Source organism: Convolutriloba macropyga, chromosome 10 (genome assembly GCF_964194025.1).
Source record: "Convolutriloba macropyga chromosome 10, txConMacr16.3, whole genome shotgun sequence".
NCBI classification, from domain to species: domain Eukaryota; kingdom Metazoa; phylum Xenacoelomorpha; order Acoela; family Convolutidae; genus Convolutriloba; species Convolutriloba macropyga.
The window spans coordinates 55,415,578-55,433,890 of NC_134477.1; the positions used below are offsets into that span (position 1 = coordinate 55,415,578).

The 18,313-nt window shown below is 34.7% G+C and overlaps 1 protein-coding gene across 2 annotated transcripts; it reads left to right on the forward strand.

Moving 5' to 3' along the window:
- The first annotated feature begins 252 nt into the window (after positions 1-252).
- On the forward strand, positions 253-15,292 carry LOC142348207 (uncharacterized). 2 transcript variants are annotated; one of them, XM_075399471.1, is made up of 5 exons: positions 253-484; positions 918-1,092; positions 5,220-5,345; positions 7,701-7,861; positions 14,188-15,292. In XM_075399471.1, exons 2-5 carry the CDS (start codon positions 920-922, stop codon positions 14,610-14,612), a joined length of 885 nt encoding a protein of 294 aa, XP_075255586.1. In that variant the 5' UTR covers positions 253-484; positions 918-919; the 3' UTR covers positions 14,613-15,292. The 2 variants fall into 2 exon arrangements, with proteins under 2 accessions (XP_075255586.1, XP_075255587.1); XM_075399472.1 differs by lacking the exon at positions 253-484 and having other exon boundaries at positions 896-1,092.
- The last annotated feature ends 3,021 nt before the right edge of the window (positions 15,293-18,313 follow it).

The following is an 18,313-nucleotide window of genomic DNA, read 5'->3' on the forward strand; positions in this document are numbered from 1 at the left end:
CGACTGTTGAGATGATGTAGTTTCCCCAAAATGAGAGGCTATTTGCCTGAATGTAACTATTGACTTGTGATTAAACTGTGACTGTTTTGTCCTCTTCGGCCGCCATGTTGATCTACCGATGATCAAATTGTTCGTCAACACTAAATACAAACATTGGGTCATGACCATTGTTGAATTAATGGTTAACTTCATTCAAAAGTCGGATGAACTCAAACAAATGCTCATTACTAGCGTTTCATTATTGCTGTTTCAGATTTAGTTTAGCGTAGTTGTTGAGTTGAAGAACGTGTATGCAAGCTTCTGTAATGTATTCTATTACGAGATTTCAACAGCAAGTTTAATGGTCTGTTAAATAATGCGTATTTTTATTATATGACGCAATATTTGAAGTCTATGACGACGTGAGAAGAAAAAACGACCCGATATTGCCGCGGAATAACCGCATAGATCCTGAGACGTCTTGAAACGTGTTTGAGCTAGAAACGTGTTAGAGCTATTTCTTTTTACTTTTTTAATGTCTTCGGTTATTTCAATGCTTATATTGTTCTAACATTATTTGAGGTCAGTGATCCATAAAATGACATGACTCTTCTTACGCCATCAGATTACGTATAGCCTCGTCATTCATATACTTTCTACGTAGGCTTTTATTTGCATGTAATATTGCCTCATTCGATTTTTTGAGAAATCTAGACAGTTAAGATCAGTTTAGAGTTGAATTTACAAACGCTGTATAGAAAGTACAATGCATTGGTACAATCACCGCTTGAGAGACATTCAAATAGGTCAGAACCTATCGAGTGATGTCTCTTTACTAGAGCATTGAACAAAAGGAAGCGTAACATGAAGAGCTATTTTACGGAGTTGAGAAATTTTTGATTCAAAAAGGAAATAGTTCTTTTTCTACGAAAATGAAGCAATGAGGATCAAGTGCAACTTCTCGGCGGATTCGGTGGATCTGCAGGAATTGACGCAATATGGATCGAAGCCACCTGAGTTGACAGACGTGTTCAAAGAAGCAGTCTTCAAAAAGAGTGGCACTCATAAAGGTGATGGCAAGCCGTCCAGAAGCGACCAGTTGAGATGCTTCAGGTTCGATGTTTTAAAAAGCTTGGTGTTTTTTTTGGAAATTATCTATTATTCCTCGAGGAGTTATTTTTGAACAGATCTAACTATTTTTGAATCAAAATAGTAAGAGGAGCTCTAATATGTTAATAACCGAGATTTTTTAACACTTGATCCTCAATTAAATTTCTTGGTTCATTGCTAACATGGCGCAATTTTAAATCAACAGTCCACTAATTGAGTTAAGAGTTCCTTTCCTGTTCGTAAATTTCATCAATTGCCGTCTTATTTTCTTATAGCCGAGATGTGATTGTTCATAATAAACTAGCTGGTATAAAAACCGCAAGTATTTTGCACTCAGGAAGAGAATTTTTTCACTGTTTAATAGCCGCTGTCTGCTTCTCAGACGGCTATTATTTAGGCGCTCTCATAGTCCGTTCGAGGTCTAGTTGTTTGTTTAGTCAATGAAAATTCTTTGAATTGTACGTCAGGACTTGTCCTGCTATGTCTTTTTTTAAGATCTGTTCACACATTTTCATGATTTTTGACGTCAAATTGGAGTAGTGATTTTGGTCACGCCGAAACAGGAAGTGGAGCGAAAAAGCGAGTGGTTTTCTGGCGTGAAAACTTTTTGCTATAATTTTAAGGTAAAGTAGGAAATTGTCAAATGTTTGAACAAACATTCGCTTTCTCGCTAGTGGTTTTCTGTTCCCATGCGGCAATTTCACTTTGATTTTTACTGTTTTTTCGATTTTGTTTTTCCCAATCCATTCAAAGTTGATTCTAGGCATATTTTCGTTTGTTTGAACCAAATGTTCATTTCTCGCTAGTGGTTTTTTGTTCAAATGCGGCATTTTGACATTGATTTTGTTTTTTTTTGTTTTTTGATCTGATTTTATTTAGAAATTGTTTTTCCTATTCACTCCTAGTCCCTTCTAGGTTTAGTTATTTTTTTAGCCGATGAAAATTTGAATTGTACGTCAGGACTTGTCCTGCTATGTTTTTTTCATTCGCTTTACTTTTTGATCACGTTTTTATAAGTCACGACTTTCACGTTTGAATTCTGACTTACCTCACTCACTGTTTCAACTGAATGGTTTTTAAATCCTTTCACTCAATGAATTAGGCAATATAGTGAATACAGTCAAAAGATCAAAAGAGCAAAATCAAAAGAGACGGATAAACCGATAAAGCCCGGTCATTAAGGCATTGAGAATTAGGTTATCAAAGTTCATTCGAGTGTTTAATAGCTGACATTAGAAGCTGAATTAAGTATAGTTTTAGAATACAACCGGAACTGCACCTCGAATTAGAACACTTCTTGACACTGAAAAAAAAATAGAAAAAAATTGGTCAATTTTTTTTCTATTTCAATTCCGAAGTGCATCAAGCGCGTCAACGGCGGCTATTTTCCGGCAATTTGCCAGCTATGGGTTTAATTTTGCAAACATGATGGAAGCTAGTGATAAAATTTCCGCGGTACAAAATTCACTGTAGTAAAATGAAATTTGTAATGCAACACGGGCATTAGTGAATCAAGCTGATTAGCTTTGCTACCTGATGTTCTATTTCAGCACCACCTTCACGCAATCAAAATTAACTGAAATCAGAAAACCGGCACATTTTTTCTGATGACTATACCAAGCCAAATTCGAACAGGCTAATTTTTGTGAAAAGTTGATAAGAGTGTCATGCTTATATCTTTATAACCCTTTTTTTAAGTATGTTTATTGTTTAACTCCACGATTGTTTAATAATCCTTGCTGAAGGTAATGAGGCTGTAGAACAATGTTTAGATTTCGTGGCCATTTTTACCGTCCACTAAGTAACGTTGAATTGTGGCGTTATTGCTATGATGGATTTCCAAAGTGGGGACGCAAATTTGCTACATGAAGATAGTACATTTGTACCGGTTGCGGAAAAAACCCCACTTCATTTTAGATGGGAAATAAACCCCCACGGAAATAAACGCCCACTTTACTATTGACGAGCTGCGCATTTGGCCATGCCTCGCGGGCCATGCCTTAGAGGCGCGTGGGACTTGATATGAAACTATCACAACCGAATAAATTAGCACCACCAAAATTAATTTTTAAAATGGGGGTTTATTTCCGTGGGGGTTTATTTCCGCGGGGGTTTTTTCTTACCTAAAGTTAAGTTGGGTTTATTCTCCGTAGGGGTTTATTTCCTAGACCCCATCTGTACAGATGCTATCAAAAGACACCTTTGAAACTTTTCCAAAGCAAACGCCCGCTTAATTATTTTTTATCACTTATTAATCAATAAAATTGTTCAACAATTCTTACACCCGTGCATCATTTAGCCCCGCAAAATTACCCCCCCCCCCCCAGAAATCATCCCTTTCTTTTTTTCTGTTTCTTTTTTTTCTGTTTCAATTCCGAAATGCATCAAGCGCGTCAACGGCGGCTATTTTCCGGCAATTTGCCAGCTATGGGTTCAATTTTGCAAACATGATGGAAGCTAGTGATAAAATTTCCGCGGTACAAAATTCACTGTAGTAAAATGAAATTTGTAATGCAACACGGGCATTAGTGAATCAAGCTGATTAGCTTTGCTACCTGATGTTCTATATCAGCACCACCTTCACGCAATCAAAATTAACTGAAATCAGAATACCGGCACAGTTTTTCTGATGACTCTACCAAGCCAAATTCGAACAGGCTAATTTTTGTGAAAAGTTGATAAGAGTGTCATGCTTATATCTTTATATCTTTTTTAGGTATGTTTATTATTTAACTCCACGATTGTTTAATAATCATTGCTGAAGGTAATAAGGCTGTAGAACAATGTTTAGATTTCGTGGCCATTTTTACCGTCCACTAAGTAACGTTGAATTGTGGCGTTATTGCTATGATGGATTTCCAAAGTGGGGACGCAAATTTGCTACATGAAGATAGTACATCTGTACCGGTTGCGGAAAAAACCCCACTTCATTTTAGATGGGAAATAAACCCCCACGGAAATAAACGCCCACTTTACTATTGACGAGCTGCGCATTTGGCCATGCCTCGCGGGCCATGCCTTAGAGGCGCGTGGGACTTGATATGAAACTATCACAACCGAATAAATTAGCACCACCAAAATTAATTTTTAAAATGGGGGTTTATTTCCGTGGGGGTTTATTTCCGCGGGGGTTTATTTCTTACCTAAATTTAAGTTGGGTTTATTTTCCGTAGGGGTTTATTTCCTAGACCCCAACTGTACAGATGCTATCAAAAGACACCTTTGAAACTTTTCCAAAGCAAACGCCCGCTTAATTATATTTTATCACTTATCAATTAATAAAATTGTTCAACAATTCCTACACCCGTGCATCATTTAGCCCCGCAAAATTATTCCCCCAGAAATCATCCCACCATAATTTTACTGGAAGATACAATTAAACTTAATTCAAAGAAAAATAAGGAAACTTTTTGATTTTTGTTTGAATTAAATTTAATTATAATATCTTCCTGTAAAATTGGGGTGAAATGGTTTTTCGGGGAATTGTTTTGCGGCTTAAATGATGCATGGGTGTAAGATTATTTATTAAGTGATGGGTGATAAAAATGGGATAACAAAAAAGCAGTACCGTTAAAGGAACCAGTATTTGGACAATCAATTACTGCCACCGTCAATTCCTGAACATCTAAATTTTGCTTCCGGGATCCTGCAGTCCCAATTACCTATATCACCTGAACTTGATTACCTATAATGTCCTAGGCTTTTGAAACGACGTTGAGGGATAATAAAGTTGAGTAATTTCGTTATCTGAAAGTGTGAATTGTGCTGATTTTGTTCACAGAGCTAGTTGTTAAACAATAAAAGAGTGAAAATGGATAGGGCTTCGAATTGGTTGTTCATCTCATTTTTACCTCAAAACGGTAATTACAATATGTTCTCAATGATTTATATTATTGAAAAAAATGTGTGAGCGAACAGCTGAGTTATGGATAATTTCCATTGAGGTTTTTCTTTAATCGTGAAAAATGTCTTTCGAAGGCTTATGCAACAATAACTGTTGATATCATTGAGAGTTTATGGCATAGCTTAAAAAACCTCAGTTACTCATTTATCTACGTTCTTGAATCGCAGTTTTTTGTTAGATGTTAGCTGTAATGTGTTTTTTTTATGAATGTGTTGAATTTTCACAGGCTGAAGAACCACTTTCTCTTCTACTACAACCAGTCTTCTCTTCCTATTCTGGACAAGAACTTGACAGGAGTCATTATCCTCATCAATGTCTACGTCTCAAAGGGACTCATGAACTCATCCCTCGTGTAAGTACTGCCAACAAGTTGCTAGTTAGTCAGTTAATAAGAAATTGATCCTGGTTTATTATTATCATTTCAGATGCAAAACATATATGCAGCTTATAGGAATTCGGACCATATACATGGTCCGAAGGGACAATGATCCTGGTTTGTAATGAAAATTTCACTTAAAATATTTTATATGTGCAGTATTTAGTAATTCGACCCTCTAAATAGTGCGAAAGGACAATGGTCCTGATTTATAATGAAAGTTTCACATAAAAACTTTTATTCATGCACTACTCAGAAATTCGGACCATCTAAATAGTCCGAAGGGACAATGATTATGGTTTATAATTACAATTTTTCATTCAAAAATTTTATGCAGTGATTAGAAATTCGGACCATCTAAATAGTCCGAGGGGACAATTATCCTGGTTTATAATGAAAATTTTACATACAGCAATTTTATTCATGCAGTATTTTTTAATTAATGCTGTATTTTGAAATTTGGACTATCGAAATGGAACGAAGCGATTATGATTCTGGTTTATTGTAAAAATTTTACGTTCATTAATTTTATTTATGCAGAGTTTAGAAATTGTCCACCAGTGACAATCATTAATACCGCTCGCTCGAAAATCTCGGCCTACTTGACCTCTTTTGCAAAATTCAATTAATTAATTACATATCAGCTTGCTTGACCGCCACCTTTTAAGAGCAGTCACTGTTCGTACCCTTCTTGTTGGGGGATGATCAGAACTCGAACAAGCTCAAAGCGTGTTTTGTCAGTTTTGACCGATCCTTATATTTTGCGGATAAAGTTGTTATTGGTATCATTGAAAGCACATCAACTTTCGTGTACTTTGATCGTAAGATTTCCTGGATATGGTCTTCTGCTGTGAGATATTGGGTTTCAAATTGTAATTGTCAGGAATGTGGCTAATCTATGACGTTTTTTTTGCTTCAATTTTAGGTCCTATTTCAACCTATTTTTTCAACTACAAGTTTTTGATAATTTTGTGCTGCTCAGTTTAGTTACTTGTCAGTTGTAAAGGAAAGAACGGCAGTTAACTTGATAAATAAAAGTGAATTTGAAAGATAAATTCATTAGTTTGGGTTTTTCCTGATGGAACTGAAAAATTTTGCGGCTCAAATGACATTTCGATGTCGGATAGTGTTAAGCCACGATTGATTCGTATTTAGCCATTTGGAGAAATCCGCAATTACAATCTGGCCTCCTGACCGAGCTAAATAAGTTTAAAATTGCTTCAAGGTATCGCTTGAGTAGATTTTTGAAGCCTACTGATGACCTGCCATGTTAAATGATGTGTTTGTATTGGTTTCAAAACGTAGCTTTAGTTATGAAAATTTGTTTGTACGCACAGAACGAACAGCCCAATATATATTGGGTACGCCTCGATAAGTGAAGTTTTTGCTCATTTCATTCCGGATCTTTGGTTGTTATTGTAAAAACGATGTTAAGATTCATATCTATTTCATACATCCGACTAGTTAGTGATTGAGATTCTAAGGAAGCTTAGAACAAACTAGAAAGCCGCAGTTTGCAAACAACTTATTATTTTCTGTGACCTGATTTTGTTTTTATTTGGTTCTTCCTTATATTTTAATCAAGACATTCGCTCAACTCAATTTAGTTGTTACGTTAATTTTAATATTTAGTCAAAAATTTAGTCAAATATGTGCAATTTGTCTTGAATGACTTTGCGCGTTTTCTTCAAAAAAATGATTTTTCTTTAGGCAGTTCAGAGTTTTTAAAGACCTTTGATAGAATTATCAAATTCAAAGCTCTGTTTTTTGCGCTTTTCCGTTCATCAAAAGCTTTTCCGTTCATGAAAAACTTCTGATCAATTTTTTAGGACAAAGATAACTAGACTTTTGAAAGAAATTTAGCCACCTTGCTGGGTGTTATTTCAAATTTGAGTGAGATTGGGGAATCATTTTTTTTAAAAACTTTTTTGAGCTATCTAAAGTTGTGGTAGATTTTTTCAGTTGTATTACAAACATATTAGTTAAAATACACCAAAATACCAAAGCAAATTTAAAGATTACAAATTGAAATAATATTATTTGTCAAAAGTTCCTAATTGTGCGATGACCTGTAACTGAAATACTCGCTAAATGGTTTCTTAAAATATAAGTTGAGTTTTTATTATAAAGCTCATATATCTTACCTTAAGCCAAATGTGATGATTTATCTGCCCAAATCAAATATTAGTATACATAAAGGTATGGCTTTTGGGCAGAGTAAGAGAATGACTATCTTTCATTTGACTTTTTCAAACATTCATTTTCCAGTTTTTTTTTTTTGCTTTGGAATAAGTTTTGATAGATAATTATCTAAAGATTTGCTTGTTTCAGCGAACACCCTTTTGTGTTGCGACTTTCAACAGATACCCAACAAGCCAAATTGAAAGTGTACGAATTGAGGTCAAAAGGTCAAGTTCAGAGAGACGAGTGGTTTGCAGCACTTCGACAAGTCATTCAAAATGCACCCGTGGGAGGGCCAAGTGAACCCAGTGGTGAGGAAAATTTCATTTTTTCTTCTTTTCTTATCAAGTACTTTTATTGTGTCGCCTTTGTCTGTGATTATGGGCCACTCGATTTTATGTCCCCAGTGTGAAGCATTGAAGATTTTGAGACATATTGCTTGGATTCTTGTTGAACACTTGTCTGCAATTCAGCTAAAAGAGAGAAAGAGAAAAATGAAAAATTTGCAATTTTTGCTAAACTCAAGAATTGTTAAACTGTCAATCAAGTCAAGGTTAAATGTGTTTTGCTTGTCAAATTTTGTTGTCCTTGATATGTCTGTGTTTGTTTCATTTGAATTTCTGACCTTGAAATAAACCTCATTGCCAATAATTAAGGTGTTTTGGTCTTTTTGAGACATCTTGATAAGAATCTTTTGAGGACTGACTTGTCACGTTCTTGTCGCGTGATGTGTTTTGACGTGCAAAGATGCACAATATTTGCAGGAAATCAATCCCTGCATGGTTAAGACGAGAGGAAATGAAAGCAAGAAAATAAAGTATTTTGAACGAATTCCCTGAAAATTCGGAACTTGGCCATCAAGAAAAATCTTGGATGGTCGTGCGCAAGCAATCAGTTTCAATCATTTTATATTACAGAGTTGCAATACACGTGCTGATTTGGACGCTGTTGAGGTATTGAGAAAATTATGACCCGCTTAATCGGATCATTAACAATTTTCTGTGCTGGTAACGTCTCATTGGGTGATACCCAAATCGGATACATGAAGCGTTTCTGTTGTTTTCTGACCATAAATTGATTGAAAACTATTGATCGAACTAAAAAATTGATTAGTTGCACTCTTTTTATTGCTTCTTTTTTTCCAAACATGTAAATTAATAATATAACCGAAAGGTTAAAGTTTACATGCCTTCAGAATAATCACGAATATTTATTGAAATAATCAAAATTCTACATCAAACTTCTGGTTATTAATTGATGTTACCCATTAAGATGTTCGTTCTACTATATAAAAAGTAAGACACGAATGATCCTAACTGTCTATCTATTGGAAAATTTTCATGCTGACGTTGCAAAAACTCTGTTAAATTTCTTTTGAAAAGAAGTTTGTTCTCCGTTGCTCTTACGTTAGAGGGTAACTTATTCCATTTTGTATGCTCTTCAAAATTAAAGATCTTTTACTCTGCTTAGTGTACTTTTGCGTTCTTATTATCAGCTCTTTTGTCCGTTTGTTCTGTTTTAACTGTAGGCGGTTTGCACATTTTTTAAATGTTTCTGATACTATCCTCTGATTCAAGTCTGTGTGGAGTTTCAATATACTAAATTTTGAAATAAATAATTCAGCTGGTAGGACATCCGATTTGAGAAGGATATCACGACAATGATCGAATTTACGACGCATATAGCACACTTTTATGCCCCAATTATTCTGTCGATTTATTCACTGTATATATTTTTGCTGACCATGTTTGTAAATAAACTCCACTGAATGACAAATGAGACAGGACTAAAGATTTGAAAACTTGCAACTTTACTTCCAAAGGTATATGGTTTCTTACTACATATAGTGAGCGAATGGCAGCCGCCATTTTTTTAAAACTACATTTAGATGTGCTTCAAAAGTCAATTTTGAGTCAAGGTGTATTCTTAGATAACGACAACTCTCAGCAGATTTTATTAAAATTCCGTTAAAAGTAACTTTTGGTTCTAATTCGTCCCTGGTAGAAAAATAAAGTAGTTCTGTTTTATCAGCATTCAAAGTGAGTTGATTTTCCTTCATGTAACTGTCCGTCTTCAGTAAAATATTTTTAATTTCTGTTGCAATTGTTTCTCCTGGTTCATATCGACATAAAATACTGGTATCGTCTGCAAATTGAACAAGCTCATAATCACCTTTGATTTTTTTTCTGAAAAATCGTTAACGTATAAGAAAAATTAGGTGTCCTAATACTGTGCCTTGCGGTACTCCATGATTTACGAAAATGTGTTCTGAGATCTCGGTGCCTATTTTGACGCATTGTGATCTTTCTTCGAGAAAAGATCTCAATAAATTAACTGCAGGCTCAAAGAAGTTGAAGCATTCTGCTTTTTTAAGAAATATTTTGTGCGAAATTAAATTGAATGCTTTTGCAAGGTCTAAGACAATTGCTGCAGTGTTTTACCCATTCTCATTGTTTTCTATTACTGTCTCAGTGAAAAACAAAACTGCATCTGTTGAAGACTTTTTGTTTTGGAATCCAAATTACTCTTTATTCAATAGGTTATTTTATTAATGTGATCCATCATTTGGAAAAGGAGAAGCTTCTCAAGAAGCTTAGCAAAAAATGGTGTGACCGAAATTGGTCGATAGTTGCACATTTGTGTTGTTGATCCTTTTTTGTGAATTGGTGTGACATATGCATGTTTTAGAACATTTGGAAAGACACTGTTCTCAATACATTCATTAAAAATAAATTGCAGATGAGTACCAATTGCGTACTTTGCCCTTTTTAAAGCCCCTGCATGGACAAATCCTGGACCCGGTGGTTTACTGTTCTCTAAACTATCAATGGTTTTGTAGATTTCTTTTAAAGTCAATACTCTAAAATTGAATTTTTCAGAACAGTGGTCCAACTTATGGATATTGAGAGAAGCGAAATCACCAGAATATTTGCGCATTTCTGCAAAAGAATTATTAAATGCATTGCAGATTGCTTTTTTGTCAACGGTCTTGGCTCCGTCTATTTCAATTTCAGACACATTAATACCTTGTTTGTGGTTTCCTAAATTTTTTTTGATGAAATTCCATTTCTGCTTCGATGTTTCACTTTGCTTAAAAAATCAACAGAATATTTGTGATGTGCATCTCGTAGTTTTCGGTTCACTAGGTTACGGCATTTTTTGAACTCGTCGAAAACATCGTAGTTTTGAGCGAATTTGTATTGATTGTACAAATGATGTTTTTCTGCTATTAATTTTCTGAGTACCTTGGATATCCATGGTTTATCACTTTTTTGTTTTGTTTTATTGAAGAATCGCAGATCTGTATAGGTGCATGTTGATCAATTATACTTTGCAAAATTTCATTGAATTTTGTAAACATTTCATCACAATTTTCCTCTTGATACATATATCGCCAGTCCGCAAAAGCCAAGTCCCTGTTGAATTTCTCCCCCGAGAAAAATTTCATGTTCCTTTTAAAGAAATATGTATCTTCGTTCCTCCCTATCATTTTTAAATTACTCTGATAAAATATGATATTGTGGTCAACCTCAATGGGCGGCAAACAAACTTTCCGTTCTACAATTTGATTTTTTTGTCATGAAGCAGTGATCGATAAGGGATTGATTAGTTTTGCTGATTCGAGTGGGAGTGTCCACATTTGTTGGGTTAAGTGCCAGACCAGATGTAAAGTTATCAAGCATTTCTTTCTGTTTTTTGAATTGGTCAATGTTGTAGTCGCCAAATAGAAGAAGATTGTCTGTTAAGGAATATGCATTAGATACTTCAGCACTCAACTCGTTCAAGAAAAAATCGGAAAGATTTTTACTCGGATAGTACGAAATATTCACCAAACATTTACCTTTCAGAGGTTCATTAATTTCGAGCCACATTGATTCAAAAAAATTTGCATTAGCTATCTCAAATTATTTCTTAAGTTTAACATTGAAGTGTCTGGGGATCCAAACTCCAAACCCCCCACCTCGCTGGACTCCTGTTTGTTTTGATCGAGTTTTTTGTAAGAAAAGATGTTCATTACTAATATTGAAATTAGTGTCCTGTTGCTCTGAAATCCATGTTTCGGTTACTATAAGTATAGTTTGCGAATCTAGTTGTTCAAGCAAATTCGAAAGGTCTTCATATTTATTTTGTATGCTAAGCGCATTTTTGAGAAAAAATTTCAAACACTTTTGGGATGGATCTAGCACTTTATCAAAAGTCGACAAGTTCGATGTTTTAAAGGGTCCAAGATTTTTTTCAACATCTCCACAAAGGAGTAATGTTCTTCTCAAAACCAAATTGCAAAGAAAACGAACAGCTTTGAGGCACAAAATTTTTTCAATCCAGCTGACCATCAATATGTACACAATATTGTTTAACGAATTCTTTGCTTGAGTTAAACTGCTCCTACTGACTATGAAGTGATTTCTGGTTAACAATACATCAGTATTTTTTGTAAAAATTTTTCTTTTCTATTATGGTTTTTGAAATTGAAATTTCAAGCGGAAGTAAGGCTTCTCTTCGGCTCTATGGAGGCGCTCCTGTGTTAGCAGTCAACCATTAGTTGAACTTATCGATCGGTCACAGTTTTGAGCAAAACTCATTTTAAGCATTCATTAAAGCAATAATTTTATAATTAAATACGTGTTTTCGTGCCAATTTTTACTTCTGGCGTTTTTGTTTTTCGCGAGATAGTTGTTGGTGTGATGTCCCAAAATTTTTGGCGAGAGTGATCAGTAAGAGGTAGTTAATTGCTCTCAAACAAAGTTTTCAGCAATTATTTTAGTCGTGTGGTCTTTTATGCGATTTTTTGGTTGATCGATTTTTGGTGTGATCGCTTTAAATTTTTGTCCTCACAAACTGGATCTACATGTTAAGTCGGGATGAAAGTAAGTCAATTTCTTTGAGCGCCTCTCTTTGAGCGCCTCTCTTTGAGCTCTGCTATTTTCTAATTGTGAATTTCATCAAAGCTGCAGAGAAAAAAAATCAAGTGTACAGGGTGGTTTTTGGGCGATTTGGACCCTCTTCTACATCCCCCACTACCCACTATCCCCTTCTTGCCATAAACTCACTTGTCACAGCATGACGTTTGAGACCCACTCAACCCCCCCCCCCCTCCAGCCCTAATAACAGCTTTGAAACAAATTATAAGCGTTGTATTTAACAGATTGTTGTTATCATTAGAAGTACGCTTATTTTCATTAGACAAAAGTATAAGGCCATTGCAAAGTCCTCAAATGCTATGAGAGTAGCCGGAAATAGTTTTAATTACCACTTTTGCAAAACAGCGGGGCTCCTTTCTGTCTATTAAAAATGAAAAAAAGTTTCTTTTTGTTATTCATAACTGAAGGGCGCGTATTAGTTTGCTGCTGGTTTTTGTTCAAGTTGAAGCTAATTTGTCCATTACTTAAACTTTGCTTTCACTTTTTGAATGCTGACTTCTGGTCTTAAACATTGGGCTTTATTATTTCCTTATTATAAAAGAAGTTTTCTTTTCAAAAGTACAAAGACCATGCAGCGTCCTTATAAGATAAAATTCATTTCAAGATAGTTTTAGAAATAACATTTTAACAGCGATTGGAACTTTTATTTGATGTATTAAAATATAAAACAAACTAAATTCACTTTTTTTCTCACGACTGAAGGGGCGAGTATTGGTTTTTACAAGTTTTCTGACTTTCAATTTGACTTCATTCGTTTCAAACATTTTTCTTTGTCAAATATTGTTTGGCAGAATTAGTAATTGCAGGTATCTACAAGGCAAAAAAATCGTTTGAGGATGTATATTTTGGGTAATGTTTTCTAAGTTTTGTGTAATGTTTGTTCAGGAGTTTAGTTTCAACGTGTCTTCGAGTCTGCCATTATTTTACTGTTCATACTTTTTTTGAATTGTAGTGCCCAACCGATAGCTATTAGTAAACTTTGGTCTATAGTTTATCTGGTCAGTTTTAGTATTTATAATTGCTCGAGAATGAAGTTTGAGGCAATTATTAAAAGCATGTCTTTTTTTGTCAAAATTTTTCCTTGACCGTTTTTGCTCTTTTCTTTTAGAACACTTCGTGAGTGACTTTTTCACGCCTGAGTTCTTTATTTTTGAGTGATCTAATTTGCTCTCATTCTGAAATAAAATTTGTTGCTAATATAATAGCGATTGTGAGCGAAACAGTACAGCTGAGGGGTTAAGATTTCAACTGTATTTTTGCGCCCATAAAACGTTTCAACCTCCCTCCCTCCCCCCATAAAACGTTTCTACCTCCCCCCCCCCCCCATAAAACGTTTCTACCTCTCCCCCCCCCCCCTACAATTTAAATTGCACGGCCTGTCGTTTGGGAGGAATTCATCTGACGTTAGTCGCTTGTCTTTATTTTTAAATGTGCCCCATTGTTTTAATTGCAATTGTTTACTATCTCAATTTCACCATTTTTAAAAATATAATACTAGTAATTGACGGGATATATTTTGAAACTAATATGTGGTAATTTAGAATTGGAAATCCCGGAATGATCGACAAAAAATGGAGTGGCAAATTTTTAAATTTTGAGCAACAATCCCGGACAAGTTTTGAGAAATCGCTAGAATTTTTGGCAACCCTGATATTAACCTCAGTTAGTTTGAATGACTATACAGCAAATTTTAATTTGAAAATTTTATTTTTTAGTACAAATCCCTTCGCCTTTAAGAAGAACCCTTGCAGAAGCTAACAGTCATGCTTTTCGAGCTCCTGAGTCTGCTAAATTGAAACCACAAACCATCTGCGATCAACATTTCTACTCCCTATCTTTCGATGAAATGCACTCGCACTTCATGAAACAGACCACTGAAATTTTGAAAAAATCAGCAGATCTAGAAGAGTTTAAAACTTATTTCGAACAGCACCGAAAATCAAGACGCGCGTCCTCAAGTCAAAGGAAGGATTCCTCGTCAAGCCAGAACGACAAATCCAGCTCAAATTCTACAGAACAGACTTCGCAGGAAAATTCGAGAGAGTTTAGAACTGATAGTGAATTGTTGAAGGCGTTCAAAAAACAATCTGAGTTTCTGATAGACATTAGTCCCGTGCATCAAGTACCAAATTTATTATAGGAAGGCACAGGGAGCTGTTTTGACTCATACCCACCCCACTCCCCCCATTTTTGTTTTCATTAACATATGCGAACAAACTGTGGCTTATTTTGATGCTGATTATGGTCTGTATCGCCTAATGAAAGTTGGCTCTAGTAATAATAGCAGTCACAATTAATACAAAACATAATGAAGGTGGAAAAAGCAGTCATGTACTGTCATATTTTACCGGACCGGAAGGGGGAGGGGGTCATATTCTACACTGCTACGAGAAAGATATGAACTGAGCCAAATTGAGTTTGAATCATTTTCATGCGCTATTTTAGTTAATATTCATGGCAATTGTCTTCCTGTCGAAGCTGAGTTGCTCCAAAACAAACTGCAGCAGTTAATTGTACTTGTTCAGTATTTAAATTTTGTAATTCTTAATTGAATTAAAAACTCTTCAAATTAAATTTAATTTCAAAATTTCATGAAAATCAAAGTTTTTTTAGTTTTGGAGTTGATCAGCGTCGCTAATATTTCGCTGAATTTTGTTTTCCTGTTATCAATTTTTGGTGCTCATTCTAATTAGCTGTTGATCGAGTAAATGATTCTTTATATTAAAATGATTTTAGTTTTTGTATTAATTTGCTTACTTTTACGACAATTATTTACCTTATGATCGTAGTCAAAATTTTCAATTAATTTTTCAATGTCAATTTTATTTCTCTAAATGAAACCAAGCAATATGTGCACGTATGGTAACTCTCTATGATTCGAGCTACTGGGAGGTTTCGTCCTAAATGTCGGGGTTGCAAATGCTATTGTTTCTTTTTTTACTAAAATTTGTGTTTAAATTCGTAAGCGTTCGTTATTTTGCTAAGATGAGAAAAGTTTACAAGCTCTGAGGTAGGCGAATAGTAGTGAGTTTTAAAGGAATCAATTTTAACAATGAATGAATAAATTTTACAATGCTTTTCTAATTGATACTTTTTATTAATAGCTGCGTCCTCAATTCCAGGCGGCTACTATTGCGCTCCTAGTTTTTTAAATCGTCTAACAGATTTTTGTTTCGTCTTACACTGACTTTTATGACTTTTCATGACTTTGAGCTTTCAAAACGGGATAAACAGGTAAAGCTCAGCGGGCATCAAGTATCATTAGAGGCCCTTAGCCGCGTTTAGTAGTCCTTCAACTACTTAGAGTGGTGAAGTTACTAGGAACTTACCTCACTTATAAAAAATGACGTAAAATCACTTAATTATTATTTTTATTTTATGGCGACTTACTAGTTACAGATCAATAGTGTGCATCTAAGTATTGCCAAATGTATTTTCCCTAATTCTTGAGTATTAGAGTCTTGAGTTTTTTCCTCGGGGTGTTTCCTTATAGAGCTTATGTGTCTCATAAAAATGACAGACCGCATCTAACCCAAAAGGTCTAATGGCCTATTAAAGGACTAGTGGTCAATCTGTTTATCCTTTTTAGTTGCTTCAAAATCATGGAAGGCCTGAAGCGTATATCGCAGCTATTTTCCGGCAATCTACCGGCTATGTTCTACATTTTTGTCCAATGAGAGTTGAGTTCATTCTGTTTGTAGATAGGAAAATTTTTTATCATTTCTGTGTTTGTGATTTTCAATATTTTGTTTGTGTTTTTTTTTCGAATATCATTATATGTTTTCAATTCGCTTTATGTTTTGATCGCGTTTTTCGTTTTACATAAGGCGCGTTATTCACGTTTGACCCGTGACTTGTCACACTCATTGTTTCCGCTAAATGGATTCTGAATTCTTTCTCACATTTAATTTGGCAATGTAGTGAAAACAGTGGAAGTCAAAAGTGCAAAATCAAAATAAGCGCAATAAACCGATAAAGCTCTTTCCCTTATATAGTAGTACAATAGGTTATCAAAGTTCATTAAAGCGTTTGCTAGCTGGCATTAGTATTACGCTTAACAGCTTTCAGTTTAGAAGCTGAATTAATTATGGTTTTAGAATCTAACTGAAACTGCACACCGCATTAGAACACTTTTTGAAACTTCGGAAAAGATTTATCAGTTTCTTTCTCTTCTTTTTTCTGTTTCAATCGCAATATGCGTCTAGCGCGTCAACGTTGGCTATTTTCCGACAATCTGGCGGCTATGTTATATATTTTCCTGTACAGTTAAAGAACCGAAGTGCACCAATTTTTTCAGTTGTTGAGCTTATCGTCTACATTTTTTGTTTTTGAAGCTCATAATCATAAACGAAAATGAGTTTTCATAAACAGTAAGAATTTTATGGTGATTAGACGGTACAGGGAAAAGATTTTGAAAAACATAACTTGCCTCAGTTTTTCCCGCGAAAGAAAAAAGGCATTTTTCTTTTTCAATTTTTTCATTCTATCATGGTGTAGTCTAATCCTCCATTTTTAGATGCCAGTTGTTGCCGTACATCATTTTATTTTCAGAACAGTTTAATTGAAAAGTTACCTTTGAAACAACTTTTTCATTCAATTTTGATATACAAATGTAAGTGCACCTGAATATTGTTTTAGATCTATCGAACCCCCTTGTTGACGTCACAATCAGTAGCCCCTGTAGCTGTAAAAACTGCTATGATTTAAAATCACGCTTATTCCTAGATACAACCTTAGCGAACAAACCTATGTGGCCAGCCTTGTTCCTGAATCTGCTCTAATATGAAACTTACACTTGCTACTTTGAGATAGTTTTTATTTATTTCCAGAATAAATGTCACCACTTTAGCTATAGATAAATGTCAACTTTTCGGGAAAATTGAAACTTTGGAAAATATCTGTGCGTTTTTTTTTCAAGATTTGAACAAATAACAGGAAGCCAAAAAGCATCGGCATGTATGAATTTATATATTTGATTGTTTGCAATATTTGCAATTAATAATACACAAGGTAAAATTCAAGGACAAAGCTTTAGTTGACTAACATTTTCATAAGAAATGTAATTGAACGACCTGAAAATCAACCTGACACTGAAACTGGTTTCTCAACTTCATAGCAAGTTGAAAATTCAAGAGCTTTTCAACACATTCCACCGAATAACTCTGAAATTAATCGAATACAAACAGAAGACTACTTACTTAATCGAGTACAAACAGAAAAACAACTGATTCCCAAATTAAAAAACGTTTGGGACTAGTTTAAACTTCTTCTCATTTCACAGTCAATATGGAGTCATTCTAATTTCAAAACTTGTTCGAGCAACTGCAAGAAATCAATCAAAACCTGAACTCTGTCAGACGAATTTTATCAACATTTAATGGATTGCGAGAATAATGAGCTCAATGGGCAGTCTAAATTTCAGACTGAAAGAGGAATAAAAAAACTCCTACCAAATTTACGGATAAATTTATACACATTTATACACATTCGTTCAGTGAGGTCAAGTTTTCATTATTTTTCAGACATAAATCTTTTCAGCTGTTCTCTAATGTAATGAATGCCATGAAAAACCAGACAATTATAAAAATTACCAGAAACTTTTACTGTCCCATCATGAAATGCAGAATTGCAAAGCCACCGAAGACGACGGTCGCATAATTTCAGCGAGATATGACGATTCGTACTTATTTAATGAATCACGACGTATGCATTTGTTCAAAAATTTGTCCAAGCTTTTGTTTTTCAATTTGCACCGCAAAGTCTAAATTATCACGTTTTCAATTGTTGTTCACCACCACGTTCTGATATTATACGTTAGCAATTGTCGAATTGCTTAGATTC

Bases quoted from the DNA above. Each gene is read 5' to 3' on its own strand.
- LOC142348207 (XM_075399471.1), top strand. From the start codon at position 920: ATGAGGATCAAGTGCAACTTCTCGGCGGATTCGGTGGATCTGCAGGAA. The intron at 1,093-5,219 runs GTTCGATGTTTT...GAATTTTCACAG, and splicing joins GACCAGTTGAGATGCTTCAG to GCTGAAGAACCACTTTCTCT. The intron at 5,346-7,700 runs GTAAGTACTGCC...TGCTTGTTTCAG, and splicing joins CTCATGAACTCATCCCTCGT to CGAACACCCTTTTGTGTTGC.